At 40.7% G+C, this 14,131-nt stretch overlaps 2 protein-coding genes across 3 annotated transcripts in view; both read right to left on the reverse strand.

Annotated features, from left to right (window-relative positions):
* Positions 1 to 2,683, reverse strand: part of TCP11L1 (t-complex 11 like 1) — a 30,882-nt gene extending 28,199 nt beyond the window's left edge. Inside the window, exon 1 of one of the 2 annotated variants that reach the window (XM_007468089.1) lies at positions 2,350 to 2,683. The gene's annotated coding sequence lies outside the window, so the exon portion shown is untranslated. Of the gene's footprint in view, positions 1 to 1,921; positions 2,109 to 2,349 lie in introns of those variants that run through there. The other variant, XM_007468088.1, reaches the window with a different exon arrangement.
* A 5,273-nt stretch (positions 2,684 to 7,956) lies between these two features.
* Positions 7,957 to 14,131, reverse strand: part of DEPDC7 (DEP domain containing 7) — a 19,620-nt gene continuing 13,445 nt past the window's right edge. Inside the window, exons 4-9 of the mRNA XM_007468090.1 lie at positions 13,424 to 13,613; positions 10,320 to 10,531; positions 9,097 to 9,239; positions 8,794 to 8,919; positions 8,600 to 8,678; positions 7,957 to 8,279 (exon numbers count right to left, since the gene is read on the reverse strand). Coding sequence (XP_007468152.1) covers positions 8,086 to 8,279; positions 8,600 to 8,678; positions 8,794 to 8,919; positions 9,097 to 9,239; positions 10,320 to 10,531; positions 13,424 to 13,613 — 944 coding nt within the window. The 3' untranslated portion in view covers positions 7,957 to 8,085. The remainder of the gene's footprint in view (positions 8,280 to 8,599; positions 8,679 to 8,793; positions 8,920 to 9,096; positions 9,240 to 10,319; positions 10,532 to 13,423; positions 13,614 to 14,131) is intronic.

Genomic DNA, 14,131 nt, shown 5'->3' on the forward strand with positions numbered 1-14,131 from the left:
AAAGTAGGAAGTTGCAGACAACCATAATGTATGTGGTTGGGAGGGATTTTAATTGTCTTAGTTGCTGATTAGAAGAGGAGTAACACTTAACACGCTGGTTTGGGCCTGGTTAATAAAGGCCTGGAATAGTAACCTCTGAATTACTATAAATGGTTTTTGTCAAGTTTTTTTTTTCCCTAGAGTTCTCTATTCTTAATGTGTTTCTAAGTAAGGGCAAAGAAAGACACAACATTTTCTGCATTTATAATACTGAAAATATTAGCATTTGTACTATCAGCACTTGGAGATCACAAAACATTTTCATAAGCACTAATCAGACTTTATTACACACCTGGATGTTAATCCAGGGATCAAAAGAAATGTTGACTATTTTCAGGAGGTTTGGCAGACTCTCTTCTGTACGTTAGAAGAGAAGAATCACTTGATATAATTATCTGAACATCAGATACCCCCATTAAATAGAATGAAGTTATTGGAATTGACATTTTCAGGCCTGTAGTATTAATATGAAGGTTGCTTTAATGTAGTTCCCTTTTACCTTCCAGCAACCCACTCCAGACACCCATCTCCTCTGTCCTAAATCCTGTCTGGCTCTGGAAATGCTCCAAGACCCAAAAGATAACATTACCAGCATATTCTATGAGAAAGGACCAACAAAAACACTTCTAATTTTATCCTCTTCATATGCTGGGAATTAGCTCAGAAGGATGAAGTAATGCATTCTGTGCAATAAGGAGGAAAATCAGGATTTCCGGGTCTTTAATACTAAGTTTAGTAAACTAACCCATCCTTGTAAAATTCGGCTCAACGCCTACCTCCTCCCAGGTCACTTCCCAGCCTCACCAATGTTTGCACCTTTCTCTGACCTCCTGTAGGGATGGTTATTAGACATCTGGCATTCATCATTGTCTTAAATCCAATTCAAAATATCCTGATTTAAATAGGAATACAACGATGAAAAGGCATGGTCTACAGAGGGAGAGAGACATTCTTACAAGGAAATATAGTGAAACTTAAGCGTTAATGGCATTATGAAATCACTAGGGGAATATACAGCAGAGGGAGAAACTAATTCTGCCTGGAAGGAGGTTGAGATAACCTTACCAGAAAAGGTGACATTTGAGCTTGTCTTTTTGAAAAGAGTAGGATTTCACCCAATTAAAAACCATCTGGAGAGAATTCCCTGGCGGTCCAGTGGTTAGGACTCAGCACTTCCACTCCAGGGGAGACGGGTTCGATCCCTGGTCGGGGAACTAATATCTGGCAAGCCAGGCTGTGCGGCCAAAAAAAAAAAAAACCAAAAAACTATCTGGAGGTGAAAAGGGGGGCCTTTCACACAAAGGGCAGCATTTCACTCAAAGGGCATAAGCGAAAGCAGAAGAAAATAAGTAGACGAACAAGCAGCAGGTGATGGAGGAGAGATGGGTTGGGGTCAGAGGGTAAAATTACAAGTTCTTATTTTTTAAAAAACTCTTCAACTAGATTTTTAACTTCTTAAGGGCCAGACCAACCACATTCCCTACGTATGCTCCACACATATAAGTATATCCTCCAAACTGATACCCACTAAGTATTTGTTGATAGCTGTGTCATCTCTTTAATGTCAGTTTATACGGGACGCATGGGCGTTGGTCTCAGACATAGCTGGGTTCCAATTCTGGCTCTTTACTAGCTGTGTTAACTTCAATTTCCTCAACTGTAAAATGCAGCTACCTGCCTCTTGGGTTTGGGGGACGGGTAAACGACAGAGCGTACATAACGACAGCTGGTGCACAACAGGCTTCCCACAAATGGTAACTATAATTAGAGGACTACAGGATGCAGCGAGGAACCATTTAACTGCGTACAGCGTGCTCATTCACTCAACAAGCCCCAAGTGCTATGCCTAAAAAGGGAACCGAGGGATAGAAGACCCCCGCACTTGCCGTGAACACCGTCTATCTGAGCCGCAAGCCGAGCCCAAGCTGCTCACAAGAGACTCCCCAGAAGAAAGGGTCTTTCAGCAAAAGAAAAGAGCTCTGTCCATCGCCGGCGAGAATCACCTCCCCTAGCACTCAGCGCCACTCACGCCCAGCGTCCGGATTCCGTTGTAAACAACTGTTTGGGCCGGCGAGGGAGTGGCCGGGCCGGGAGCAAGCAAAGGAAGCGGGGCGCGCCTGGAGGACGGCCTCGAGGGGTGGGACAAAGGCCGCGCTAAGACTCAACCCTCCCGCCATCTCTGCCTCTTCCTAGCCTCCACCCGACATCGCCGGGAACTGACCGACGGAAAAAGGCGAAGAAATGCCTGTAATCTCGACCTTGTTCCTCCCGTGCGGGCCCCGCAGGGCTGCCAGCCTCCGTTTCCCTCACCTGCAGCGGAGTCGGCGTCCTCCCTCCTGCCGCTCGGCCGGGAATCTGACGGGGGCTGGCGCCGCGGCGGAGGCGGGGAGGATGCGCGTCGGGCAGGGCGGGTCAGCCTCTGCCCCTCCCAGGCCGCACCCCTCACTGCGCTGCGAGCAGTCCTCCTCGACCGGCTCGGGTGGGCAGCGGCCAACGCCGCAGCTCCTCAGCGTCGGACAGCGGGAGAGACCTCTTAGCCCGGAGGCGCCGGTCCCACGCAGGGCGACGCCATGTTTCCGTACGGAAAGGCGGCAGACGCGGCCGGATGCCGGCGGAGAGAGTCTAGTGGGCAGTGACTCGGAGCCGGGAGGCACCCCCACGCCACAGAGGGCGGCGCCATGTTTCCGTACGGAAAGGCGGGCGGCGGGAGAGGGGTCGCGGAGCCAGTCAAGATAACGGAAAAGGGTTGGCAGTTTAGCTGCAAAGCTTTCCCCGCCCTGGTTTTCAAATTTAAATATTACATCACGTTTTGTAGCAGCGTATAGTTCATTCCCCTCCCCTCATTTTGGCTGTTAGAAAAAAGGCACGCCCACCACCTTGACAGCCAAGTCTCATTTAATGGCACAGATTCGGTTTGGTTTGGGTCATCTCTTTTATCTAAATGGCTGCTACACTTTGTCGACAGGAAGAGCGAGACTTTAGCCCTGAAAAGATGGAAGGTGAGGGGGCAAACACGTCCCATGAGGGTTCAGCTCGGTTTAGACAGTTGAGAAACACAGTGAGCACTCAGCATTTTATGTGCCGTCTGCGTTCTAGAAAGGAAACATCCCATGTTAAGACAAGCTTGTTTTGGAGCCTCCTTTCCTTTTGTCCCAGGTACCCGGGCCGTGGCTATCGCTGCGCTGGATAACTAGAAAACCATGCTTTTCTCAGCCTGTAGTAGTAAAATAGTAAGCTAAACGAATAGAAATAGTTTTGGGGCCTAATCTTAAAAAGTAAAAGCTACGTGACTCTTAACTGTTCGTGAGTAAAATGCTTTACATATATGCCTTAAAATGAAGGTAACAATCAAGTCTCCTACCTGCAGCCTATAAAACCTGCTAAATTTAAGTAACTAGAACACAACAAGATGGAGTGGAATTAGTGCTTTCAAACACCACACCGCGAGCTTCCCTGGTGGCGCAGTGGTTAAAAATCCACCTACCAGTGCAGGGGACACGGGTTCAAGCACTGGTCAGGGAAGATCTCACATGCGGGGGAGCAACTAAACCTGGGTACCACAACTACTGACCCTACGCTCTAGAGCCCGGGAGCCACAACTTCTGAATGCTCGCGTGCCTAGGCCCGTGCTCCGAAGCGAGAAAAGCCACCGCAACGAGAAGCTCCCACAACCGCAATGTAAAGTAGTCCCCCCAGCCCCCCTCCCTCCAAGGGGCGAAGAAACAAAGACCCAATGCAGCCAATAATAAATTAATAAATTTATTTTTAAAAAACGCTACATCTAAATTGATCACACGTGGAAAGTTACTCCTAAAGTATTGAAGACTGATGGCAATACAGCAACCTCAAACCATTCACTAACTAGCACATTAAAGTAAGAATTTTTCCCTTAAACACACACAGTTCTCAGGTGAGGATTCACTTTAGAGGGGGAAAAAACGTTAAGACACTCAGTTAACGAACTAAGATTTAGGCAGAAAACATTCAATTCTCACTTCTGAGTCCAGACGAATACACCATAGTCTCTAGATGAGTGGTTCTCAACCCTGACTCCACCTCAGAATCTCCTGGGGAGCAGTGGTTCTAAAGCTATCATCCGAAGCTCAGGGGGGTGGGGTGAGTGGTGATGCCAGGCAAGAATTTTTAAGCTTCCCAGGTGATTCTAAGAGGCAGCCAGGCCAAAACCACCTTCCTAGAGAGATCTACCCCCACCTCCACACCCCCAGGGAGAGTCCCCCTACCTTCCTTGAAGGATGAGTATAAACAATTTTCACATGTGGAGAAGATGCTGCAACACCACCAAAACCATTGATTTGACTTGGATGGCTCACTTGTAATCTTTTGATATATTTTGAATTGTTTCCTTTAAATCTTAAAAACATTGACACATGTTCCAGTTTGCTTTTTGGCTACAAGAACTGGAAATTCAAATTACCTCAAGGTAAAGAGATTTCACTGATGGGCTACCTAGGGTTTGGAAGAAGCAAGCTGGCTGCTGCTGTAGATTATTACTACTCTATCATCTCCCCAGGACACACAGGATCTCTTCCATCACATCTCTACTCCTTGCTGCAGTTGGCTTCACTCCTCTCTACACTACAGACTAGCTTCTTTATTTTTTAGTCGTTCCTCCTTCAAAATTTAGATCTTTCTATACAGAATTTGATTGGCCAAGCTGATTTTTGTGCACAGTCTCATTAGCCTCCAGGTAGGCTGTCCTTGGATCAGTGCTTAGCCCTGGGCTACTCAACTAGAGTGGTGGGGAAGCTCTTAGTTACCTAGGCATCAGGTGTTTAAGTGGGGATGGCTTTCCAAGAGGACATCATGGATTAGTGAGTGAGGGCAAGCAGCAAATGACGATTGACAGTTCTAGTGATACAAGAGGGTTGTCCAAGGCATTCAGGGTAGCACGAGACCTGTAGTTTAAAACTTTGATGATGCTTGCCATAAACATGACCAATTTTTCTTAAAACTCTGTGCTGATGAAGTTTGAGGTAAACTGTGGTTTTACTAGATTTTCCATGAAATTAACATTCTATTAGAAGGCCATTTATTCTAGGACCATGAATATAACTAGGCAGTTCTGCCTTCCCCTGAAGGAGAGGTGTTAGTTTTGTTGCCAAATAATCATGTTATTCCATGAAGTGCAAAATAAAGGTTGCAAATCAGGTAGTACACAGTTTTTGTCAACTGTGGTCTCACCACGCTTTCAGTAGTTTGTTTCTAAAAGCTTCCTCACCCCTGAATTATGCAGTATCTTCTCTTTCACTTCATTGTAGAGAGCTGCCTTCCTTTCTTGCCTATGCAACAAAGCAAAATACACACCACAAAAAACCCACCTGACATAGTTATTCCCTTCTTTATTAGGAGAATTGTTATTTTATACTATAGATATGTCCTCAACTTTTTCCCGTTTAAAGACTAGTCAGTATCAGTTATATCTTACAAAAGATTGACATGCTAGCATATTGGTACATCATTTTAGTTTTCCCTACCTCTCATTAAAAGTCTAAATTTACAGTTCAGCCTCATTTTATTATTTTTTCTTTGAATGGTCATAATTCCTACATTTTTTTAATTTTTAAATATTTATTTTTGGCTGCGTTGGGTCTTCATTGCCACACGTGGGCTTTCTCCAGTTGCAGCGAGCGGGGGCTACTCTTTGTTGCGGCGCGCAGGCTTCTCATTGTAGTGGCTTCTCGTTGTGGCTCACGGGCTCTAGAGCGCAGGCTCAGTAGTTGTGGAGCACTGGCTTCTTTGCTCCGCAGCATGTGGGATCTTCCCAGACCAGGGGTCGAACCCGTGTCCCCTGCACTGGCAGGCGGACTTTTTTTTTTTTTTTTTTTCTTTTTTTGCAGTGTGCGGGCCTCTCACGTTTGTGGCCTCTCCCATTGAGGAGCACAGGCTCCGGACGCGCAGGCTCAGCGGCCATGGCTCACGGGCCCAGCCGCTCCGCGGCATGTGGGATCCTCCCAGACGGGGGCACGAACCCGTGTCCCCCGCATCGGCAGGCGGACTCTCAACCACTGCGCCACCAGGGAAGCCCCTGGCAGGCGGACTCTTAACCACTGTGCCACCAGGGAAGCCCTCAGCCTCATTTTAATCTTTTGGTTTTATTTTTGTGAAGATGCACAATTTAAAATTGTATTATAAAAGTATTATATTGCACGTCTATTTGCCAAGTATATCTTGACAGTGCAGTAGTTCCAAAGTAATCATTAACTTGGATAAAAAGTTGAAGACTTTAGCTCTAACTTACAAGAAATGAAGGACACAGAGGAACATGATAAAGGATAGTACAGGCTTGCAATCAGCTAAATCCAGACTGTGGGAAACTCAAGAACAGATGACCAGGTTTATTCAATGACAGAAAGAGAAAAAAGGAGAAGGAAGGAGGGATAAAGAGAAAAACCTCTAGAGTAAAACATTTAAGAAGCACATTAACCAATTGTACTTTATGAACTTTGTTTGGATCCCTATTTGAATAAACTGTCAAAATCATTTGAGATCAGAAAATGTGAACACTGACTGCATTTTGATGATATTAAGGAATTGTGGCTTTGTGTGTAATAACGACACTGTGGTTATGTTTTTTTAAATTTAATTTTATGTATTTTTGTCTGCGTTGGATCTTCGTTGCTGTGCGCAGGCTTTCTCTAGTTGCAGTGAGCAGGGGCTACTCTTCATTGCGGTGTGCAGGCTTCTTATTGCGGTGGCTTCTCTTGTTGCGGAGCATGGGCTCTATGCGTGCGGGCTTCAGTAGTTGTGGCACATGGGCTCAGTAGTTGTAGCTCGCAGGCTTCAGAGCGCAGGCTCAGTAGTTGTGGCGCATGGGCTTAGTTGCTCCGCAGCATGTGGGATCTTCCTGGACCAGGGCTCAAACCCATGTCCCCTGCATTAGCAGGCGGATTCTTAACCACTGAGCCACCAGGGAAGTCCCTGTGGTTATGTTTTTAATGTCCTTATCTTTTAGCTATACATACTGAAATTTTATGGATGAAGTGATAGGATATATGAAATTTGCTGAGGTGGGAGCACAGAATAGATTAAACATGATTGGCCATACGTTGACCACTGTTGAAACCGGATGATGAATACATGAGAGTTCATTATTCTGTTCTCCCCATATTTATATATGTTTGAAATTTTCCACAATAAGCTTTAAAAGATGTTGAAGTTTTCAAAAGCATTAGGACAGTTCAATTTTTGACTTGTCTACAGTTTATGATAATTGACAAATTCATTGTAGCACAGCCTAAGTTTCTATCTTGTACCTTTAAGAAGTAAACCTTTCGGGGCTTCCCTGGTGGCGCAGTGGTTGAGAATCTGCCTGCCAATGCAGGGGACACGGGTTCGAGCCCTGGTCTGGGAGGATTCCACATGCCACGGAGCAACTAGGCCCGTGAGCCACAACTACTGAGCCTGTGCATCTGGAGCCTGTGCTCCGCAACAAGAGAGGCTGCGATAGTGAGCGGTCCACGTACCGCGATGAAGAGTGGCCCCCGCTTGCCACAACTAGAGAAAGCCCTCGCACAGAAATGAAGACCCAACACAGCCATAAATAAATAAATCAATTAATTTAAAAAAAAAGAATAAAACCCAAGCCAAGCTGTAGGATGTTATTTGAAATTCAAAGTAGATTCTCAGGAAGGTAAATAAACCAAGTGCCCACTGTTTAAAAAAAAAAAAAAAAAGAAGTATACCTTTCAAGGTACAAACCATACTCCTATTAACTTGTAACTACAGACTTCATTACTGTTTAATACTTTCTTATATAAACACTGCAATGTCATATCATTTAAATTCCTAGGATGTTCTATTAAGTATCGTGCACAATAATTATAAATCAACCCACCTAAAAGAGGTCAATACTTAACAGCAATACACCATCTAATACTCAGTCTCAGACACAAAAAGTTATACAAAAAAGTTTTATTAAGTACAGTTTCATATCTAGAAGAACACCCAATATTACAATGTGATTGGATCTTTAGGATACATAATTTATTCTTAAAATTCACAAGTTATATACAGACACTGGAACACTTAGTCCCCAAAATACTCAATAAAGATGTCTGGGTGACACTTGTAGAACTGACCTAGCAATTTTTTCTTCTCTTTGGCAGAAAGTTTTGAATCCTCATCAATATTTTTTAGTAAATTCATTAGCTCATCCTTGGTTGTCTTCCTTGTATGGTCAGAATAATCACTTTGATCAATTCTCTGGCAATAAATATATCCTTAAAGTTTAAAAGTAAAAAGTTCAGTTAATGAATCTATTCCTCAGACTTAACTAGAAAAATCAAGCAACACTTTTGTACTTATATATATTTTTCCCCATTTTGTAAAATGCATGTAAAGATGCTAAGCACTGCTGACTTTCTAACCCTGTCAAGTTGCTTTTTGACATAAGGAGGCTCTCAGCTAAGTCTGGATGGCTCTGAGGAGATTGATTCGAGTCTAGTTGAAATTAAAGTGCAACTACTTACAGCAAAACACTTTCAAATAAACACCAGGAATTTATCCTTGTGAGACATGGAAGTAGTATTTCTCAGATTACCTGTGTCTCTGTTTGGATCTCTCCCCTTCTGAATGTCCATGAGCTTAACACTGACAATTTTATGTAGAGTTCCAGGAATCTTAAAAAAAAAAAAAAAAAAAAAGAAGGAACATGGAACATTATACATTATTCAAATGCATTTTAATCTAGTGATCTATTACATAAGATCAACTTAACTACTTTCAGAGTTTTACCTTAAAAACATCTTTCTGATGATCCATTAAAAAGAGTACCAGAAGATCAGTTTTGCCTTTGGATAAATTTTTATTGTCAACAATAGCTTTTGAGAATATCCTTTTCACAACCATTCGGTTGTCACTCTATAAAAATAAAACAACACATACCCAACAGTATATATTTTTAAGAATTGTAATATAAAAGGGAATGTTAAATATTAATAGCTACTATCCATTTCAGCATAATTGATGTTGATGATGGATATGTCCTATAAATATTACAGATACTGAATACAATTAACATTTAGACAAAAGACTTACTTCTTTCTGCAATTTCAATTCAGAAGGATGTGCTGCAACAGCCATGAAATACAGTAGTCTTCTAAATTCTTCTCTATTTTGGGAATCCAAAAGCTTTAGAAAGAGCTGAGTAGCTTCTAATGCTATTTCAGTCTTCCCATTCACTTCAGCCAAAAGAAAAAAAATGCTTTTAATTTTGACCAGACACGACTATATCAAAGGGAACAAAATTCAAGTTAGAGCTTACGCTAACCAGTATATTTATCCAAAATGATGTTCAAAAGCAAAACAAAAAGACTAGGAATTATAATGAATGACCAATACCATCAAGAAAGCCTATACTTGGAACTTCCCTGGTGGCACAGTGGTTAAGAATCCACCTGCCAATGCAGGGGACACAGGTTCGGTCCCTGGTCTGGGAAGATCTGGCATGCCGCAGAGCAACTAAACCTGTGTGCCACAACTGCTGAGCCCACATGCCACAACTACTGAAGCCCACGTACCTAGAGCCCATGCCCTGCAACAAGAGAAGCCACCGCAATGTGAAGCCCATGCACCTCAAGGAAGAGTAGCCCCTGCTCACTGCAACTAGAGAAAGCCCGCACACAGCAACAAAGACCCAACACAGCCAAAAATAAATAATAATTTTTTTTTAAAAAAGATATTCAAATTGGCCAGTCCTAAGTCCTTGTCATACACAAATCTTAAGATGTTAAATCTAACTTGGTTTGTAAATAAATTCTCAGTCTATGTTTTCCAATAATTCACTACATTTCGAGGGTACACTTTGTATACAGTACTGATGTATCCAACCCTACCTGAGAAAAATAAACGATTCTCTGAAACCTGCAACTTGTTTTCAACAAGCCATATGGAACAGTCTGGCTCACTGGTACAGAGACAAAGCAGAGTGTCTGCCATTGTGAAGAGAATGAAGGGGGGAATGGTGATAGTGCTGATAACACTTTCTGAAAAAGAGAACTGCTACTCTATGCTTATTAAGCTTCCAGTGAATGAGAGCAGCATTCTCCTGTAGCAACCAGAAGTCCCTGAATAACTTCAGAGTCTATTAAAGCCTCTTTCCAAATGAGGCCTAGAAGTTTTGGAAAAAACACACTTTCCATGGATTAATCCAGATCCACTCTCAGCTTGAAGTAGTAACCATTTTGGTTAATTTTGAGGACAAGTAACTTTTTCCTGTTCCCTCCAAGAGAAATTCTTGTATCCAGTAACATCTTACTTACCTAGGAGTTCTGCAATTCCATTATGAACATCAGATAGATGATTTAACAGAGGTTCCCTACTACTGTAATATTTGCTAATGGCATCAAACAGAAGTTCTTTCACTAAGTCTATTCTATCTGGTTGCTCAGGAAAGTTTCTGCTTATGTCTACAACCATCTGGTCTGGAAGGTATTCCAAGCAGTCAATTGCTGAAGAAAGCCACTCATCTTCCCTATGGGAGAAAATAATTATTATTTTAAAAAGCAAAGGATAACCAACATACACTCAGTACCTAATTTACTAGCTATTTCAAGTTTCCTACCAGAATAAATCTCTATACACCTAGATAAAGAGATGTGTAATTCTTTTTAATATATAGCTAGATCATGAATCACAGATAAAAAGTTGGGTTTAATATGTCTTTTTTATTTTAAGTGAAAACAGAATCCATCCACTACAATATAGGCCTGAGAAAGACATCAAAATTCAAACTCTGGTCCTTAAATTTACTATGGAGGTCCAGAAACTCTAAGTTGCTTGCTCAGGGTCCCAGGTAGGACTAGATCCCAGAGCTGACTCCTAGACCAGCATTTTTCTAATATAGTATTGCTTACTTCAATGCTCTGTGTATGATCTATCATCTCTGACTTTGGCTAGAAGAGAATACAGGAAGATAAGGTACAGTTTCAAAATAATTAAATATTAATTACCATTTCTAATAAAATGCCAGTTGGGTAACTTAAGAAAATTGCTATATTTCAAGGAGCAGAATGACTAAGTTTTGGGTTTTTTTTTTAACATCTTTATTGGAGTATAATTGCTTTACAATGGTGTGTTAGTTTCTGCTGTATAACAAAGTGAATCAGCTATACATATACATATATCCCCATATCTCCTCCTTCTTGCGTCTCCCTCCCACCCTCCCTATCCTACCCCTCTAGGTGGTCACAAAGCACAAAGCTGATCTCCCTGTGCTATTTGGCTGCTTCCCACTAGCTATCTATTTTACATTTGGTAGTGTATATATGTCCATGCCACTCTCTTACTTCGTCCCAGCTTACCCTTCCCCCTCCCTGTGTCCTCAAGTCCATTCTCTATGTCTGGGTCTTTACTCCTGTCTTGTCCTTAGGTTCTTTAGAACCTTTTTTTTTTTTAGATTCCATATATATGTGTTAGTATACAGTATTTGTTTTTCAATTTCTGACTTACTTCACTCTGTATGACAGTCTCTAGGTCCATTCGCCTTGCTACAAATAACTCAATTTTGTTTCTTTTTATGGCTGAGTAATATTCCATTACATATATGTGCCACATCTTTAGCCACTTATCTGCAGAATGACTAATGGTTAATATATATAGTTTAAAAAAAATCATGTCCTCCACTGCTGTGGACTCAGGACAAATTAATTCTGCCACCACCCAGGTCATGTCATCTCCTCTGGTCATCAGCTTCATCAATAAGATGTAGATAGATGAACTTTAAGGTCAATTTCTGATTCTGTACTTAAAATTTAAGGTAATCATAGATTTTTTTCACATGTTACTTTAGATTGTAGAAATGTAATTTAAATTCTTGTAGAATAATAAGCTTCCTCTTTATATAGAGTTCAATAAGTAGTATGTTGGGATTAATTTTTTCACATAAGGGTTTAAGCTACCTTTTGACATCCAACTGTTTATTAATAATTCATTAGAATGTAGAAATGGTGAAGTACTGAAAATATAAGTTATATTCCTTTCAAACATTTGCATTTTCCTAACTACTGGAACACTATCTGCTAACGCAAGAATCACTAAAAGTTAAATAAACTAGAAAATACAAGATTTTAACATTTAATAATTTTACTTAGGGGAAGAGTTTCAAGGTTATAAGGAATATAGAACTCCTCCTTAAGGAAAAATGAAATCGTAATTCCCTTAGCACCTGGAGTTAAGCCTTCACATTTTTAATCAGGAGAGTGTAGTCAGAGGTGAGAGCAAGAGTTATTTTCATAAGGTTTCTTTAATAAAACTAGTTAATTTAAAAACATACTTATTTTTTTGTTATTTTTAATATGGTTGTAAAACTAAATATAATGGCAGAACTAATTCTTAAAAGAGAACTCATGTATGAAAAGTATAGTAAACTCAATATAAAATAATAGATTTTTATCACAACAACCAGGAAGTTGGTGATGCAGTAAAATAAATATATATATATGCTTAACTTATAATACATATGGGATAAGTATATATTCTTTTTTTTTTAACGTCTTTATTGGAGTATAATTGCTTTACAATGTTGTGTTAGTTTCTGCGGTATAACAAAGTGAATCGGCTATATGTATACGTACATACCCATATCCCCTCCCTCTTGCATCTCCCTCCCACCCTCCTTATCCCACGCCTCTAGGTTGTCACAAAGCACTGAGTTGATCTCCCTGTGCAATGCAGCTGCTTCCCACTAGCTATCTATTTTACATTGGGTAGTGTATATATGTCCATGCCACTCTCTTACATTGTCTCAGCTTACCCTTCCCCATCCCCACGTCCTCAAGTCCATTCTCTACATCTGCGTCTTTATTTCTGTCCTGCCCATAGGTTCATCAGAACCATTTATTTTTCTTTTTAGATTCCATATATATGTGTTAGCATATGGTGTTTGTTTTTCTCTTTCTGACTTACTTCACTCTGCATGACAGTCTCTAGGTCCATCCACCTCACTACAAATAACTCAATTTCAAAAAACATATTTAATACACATTCTAGAAGACTATAAAAGCATATATAGTCAAAGGAGTCTAAGAATTTGACAAATCTGTTCCTTTTGTTCCAGGTCCGTTTGAAGACCAGACAGCTCTAAGAGAGCAGACAGCCCTACATTTTAACAAAGAAGATGGAACAGAATAATTTTCTTCACTTGATGTGCAAGTGAGATATATGTGAAACAAAAATGAATATGAAAAATAATGACATTTAAATCTCGGTAATTTTGACCAAGGTAATTTTGTTCATTTTTCCCAATACTGATAGTATCAATTGACAAAGCATATCTGATTGTATGGACAGAAGAAGTCAAAAGATTATCTTAAAACTAATATCTTCCTACAAACACACTCAAATTATTATATATATTTCCACATACTGAGATTCACTGTAAGCCTTGAGAATCCCTCGATCCAGATAGTTCCTGTTGCTGACCAAGTCAGGCTGCCTCTTAGGTTGAGTAACTTTAGGTACCACCTCTTGCCGTTTGAGGAGGGAGTCAAGGAGTGGAAGGTCTATAAGTTGTAGCAGACGCCCAACTGTTTCTTCTTGCCATACTTCATTAACAACTGCACAGGGAAAATAACAAGGGGAAAAGTAACGATTAATAGTTACTACACGCTCACCACAATATCTGCCTAGGCAGGTCTAAGCTAATAAACTTGTGGCAAAAGAAAAAAAAAAGAAGAAGAAGAAGAGAGAGTCAATTTTGTGAAGTAGTTTCTTATAACAAAGTAAAACAATTCAAGATTTGTTTAAAGTGTAGGAGAACAGACTTTGGACAACAGGAATTCTTTTCATTTTTGTACTGTAAAAAGCAATATGGCTTGATAAGAGATCAAGTCATATAACATGTTAATAAGGACCTTGGAAGAAAGAATGATTCATTCAATCTGAAAACTGGTTTGAAACCATTGGCTGCAGATTATTCCGCTCAGGGTTTCCACAACTGGGATGGGGGAGGGAAGGTGGAAATCAGACATTAAAACCACATTCCATTGCCACAGACAAGGAAGAACATATAACCCTGTTAATGTTTTAATATAATTCTCAAATTTTTATTTAACCTAATAAAATTTTAGGGAAA

The sequence above is a fragment of the Lipotes vexillifer genome, unplaced genomic scaffold, assembly GCF_000442215.2.
Source record: "Lipotes vexillifer unplaced genomic scaffold, Lipotes_vexillifer_v1.1 scaffold451, whole genome shotgun sequence".
Classification (NCBI taxonomy): Eukaryota; Metazoa; Chordata; class Mammalia; order Artiodactyla; family Lipotidae; genus Lipotes; species Lipotes vexillifer.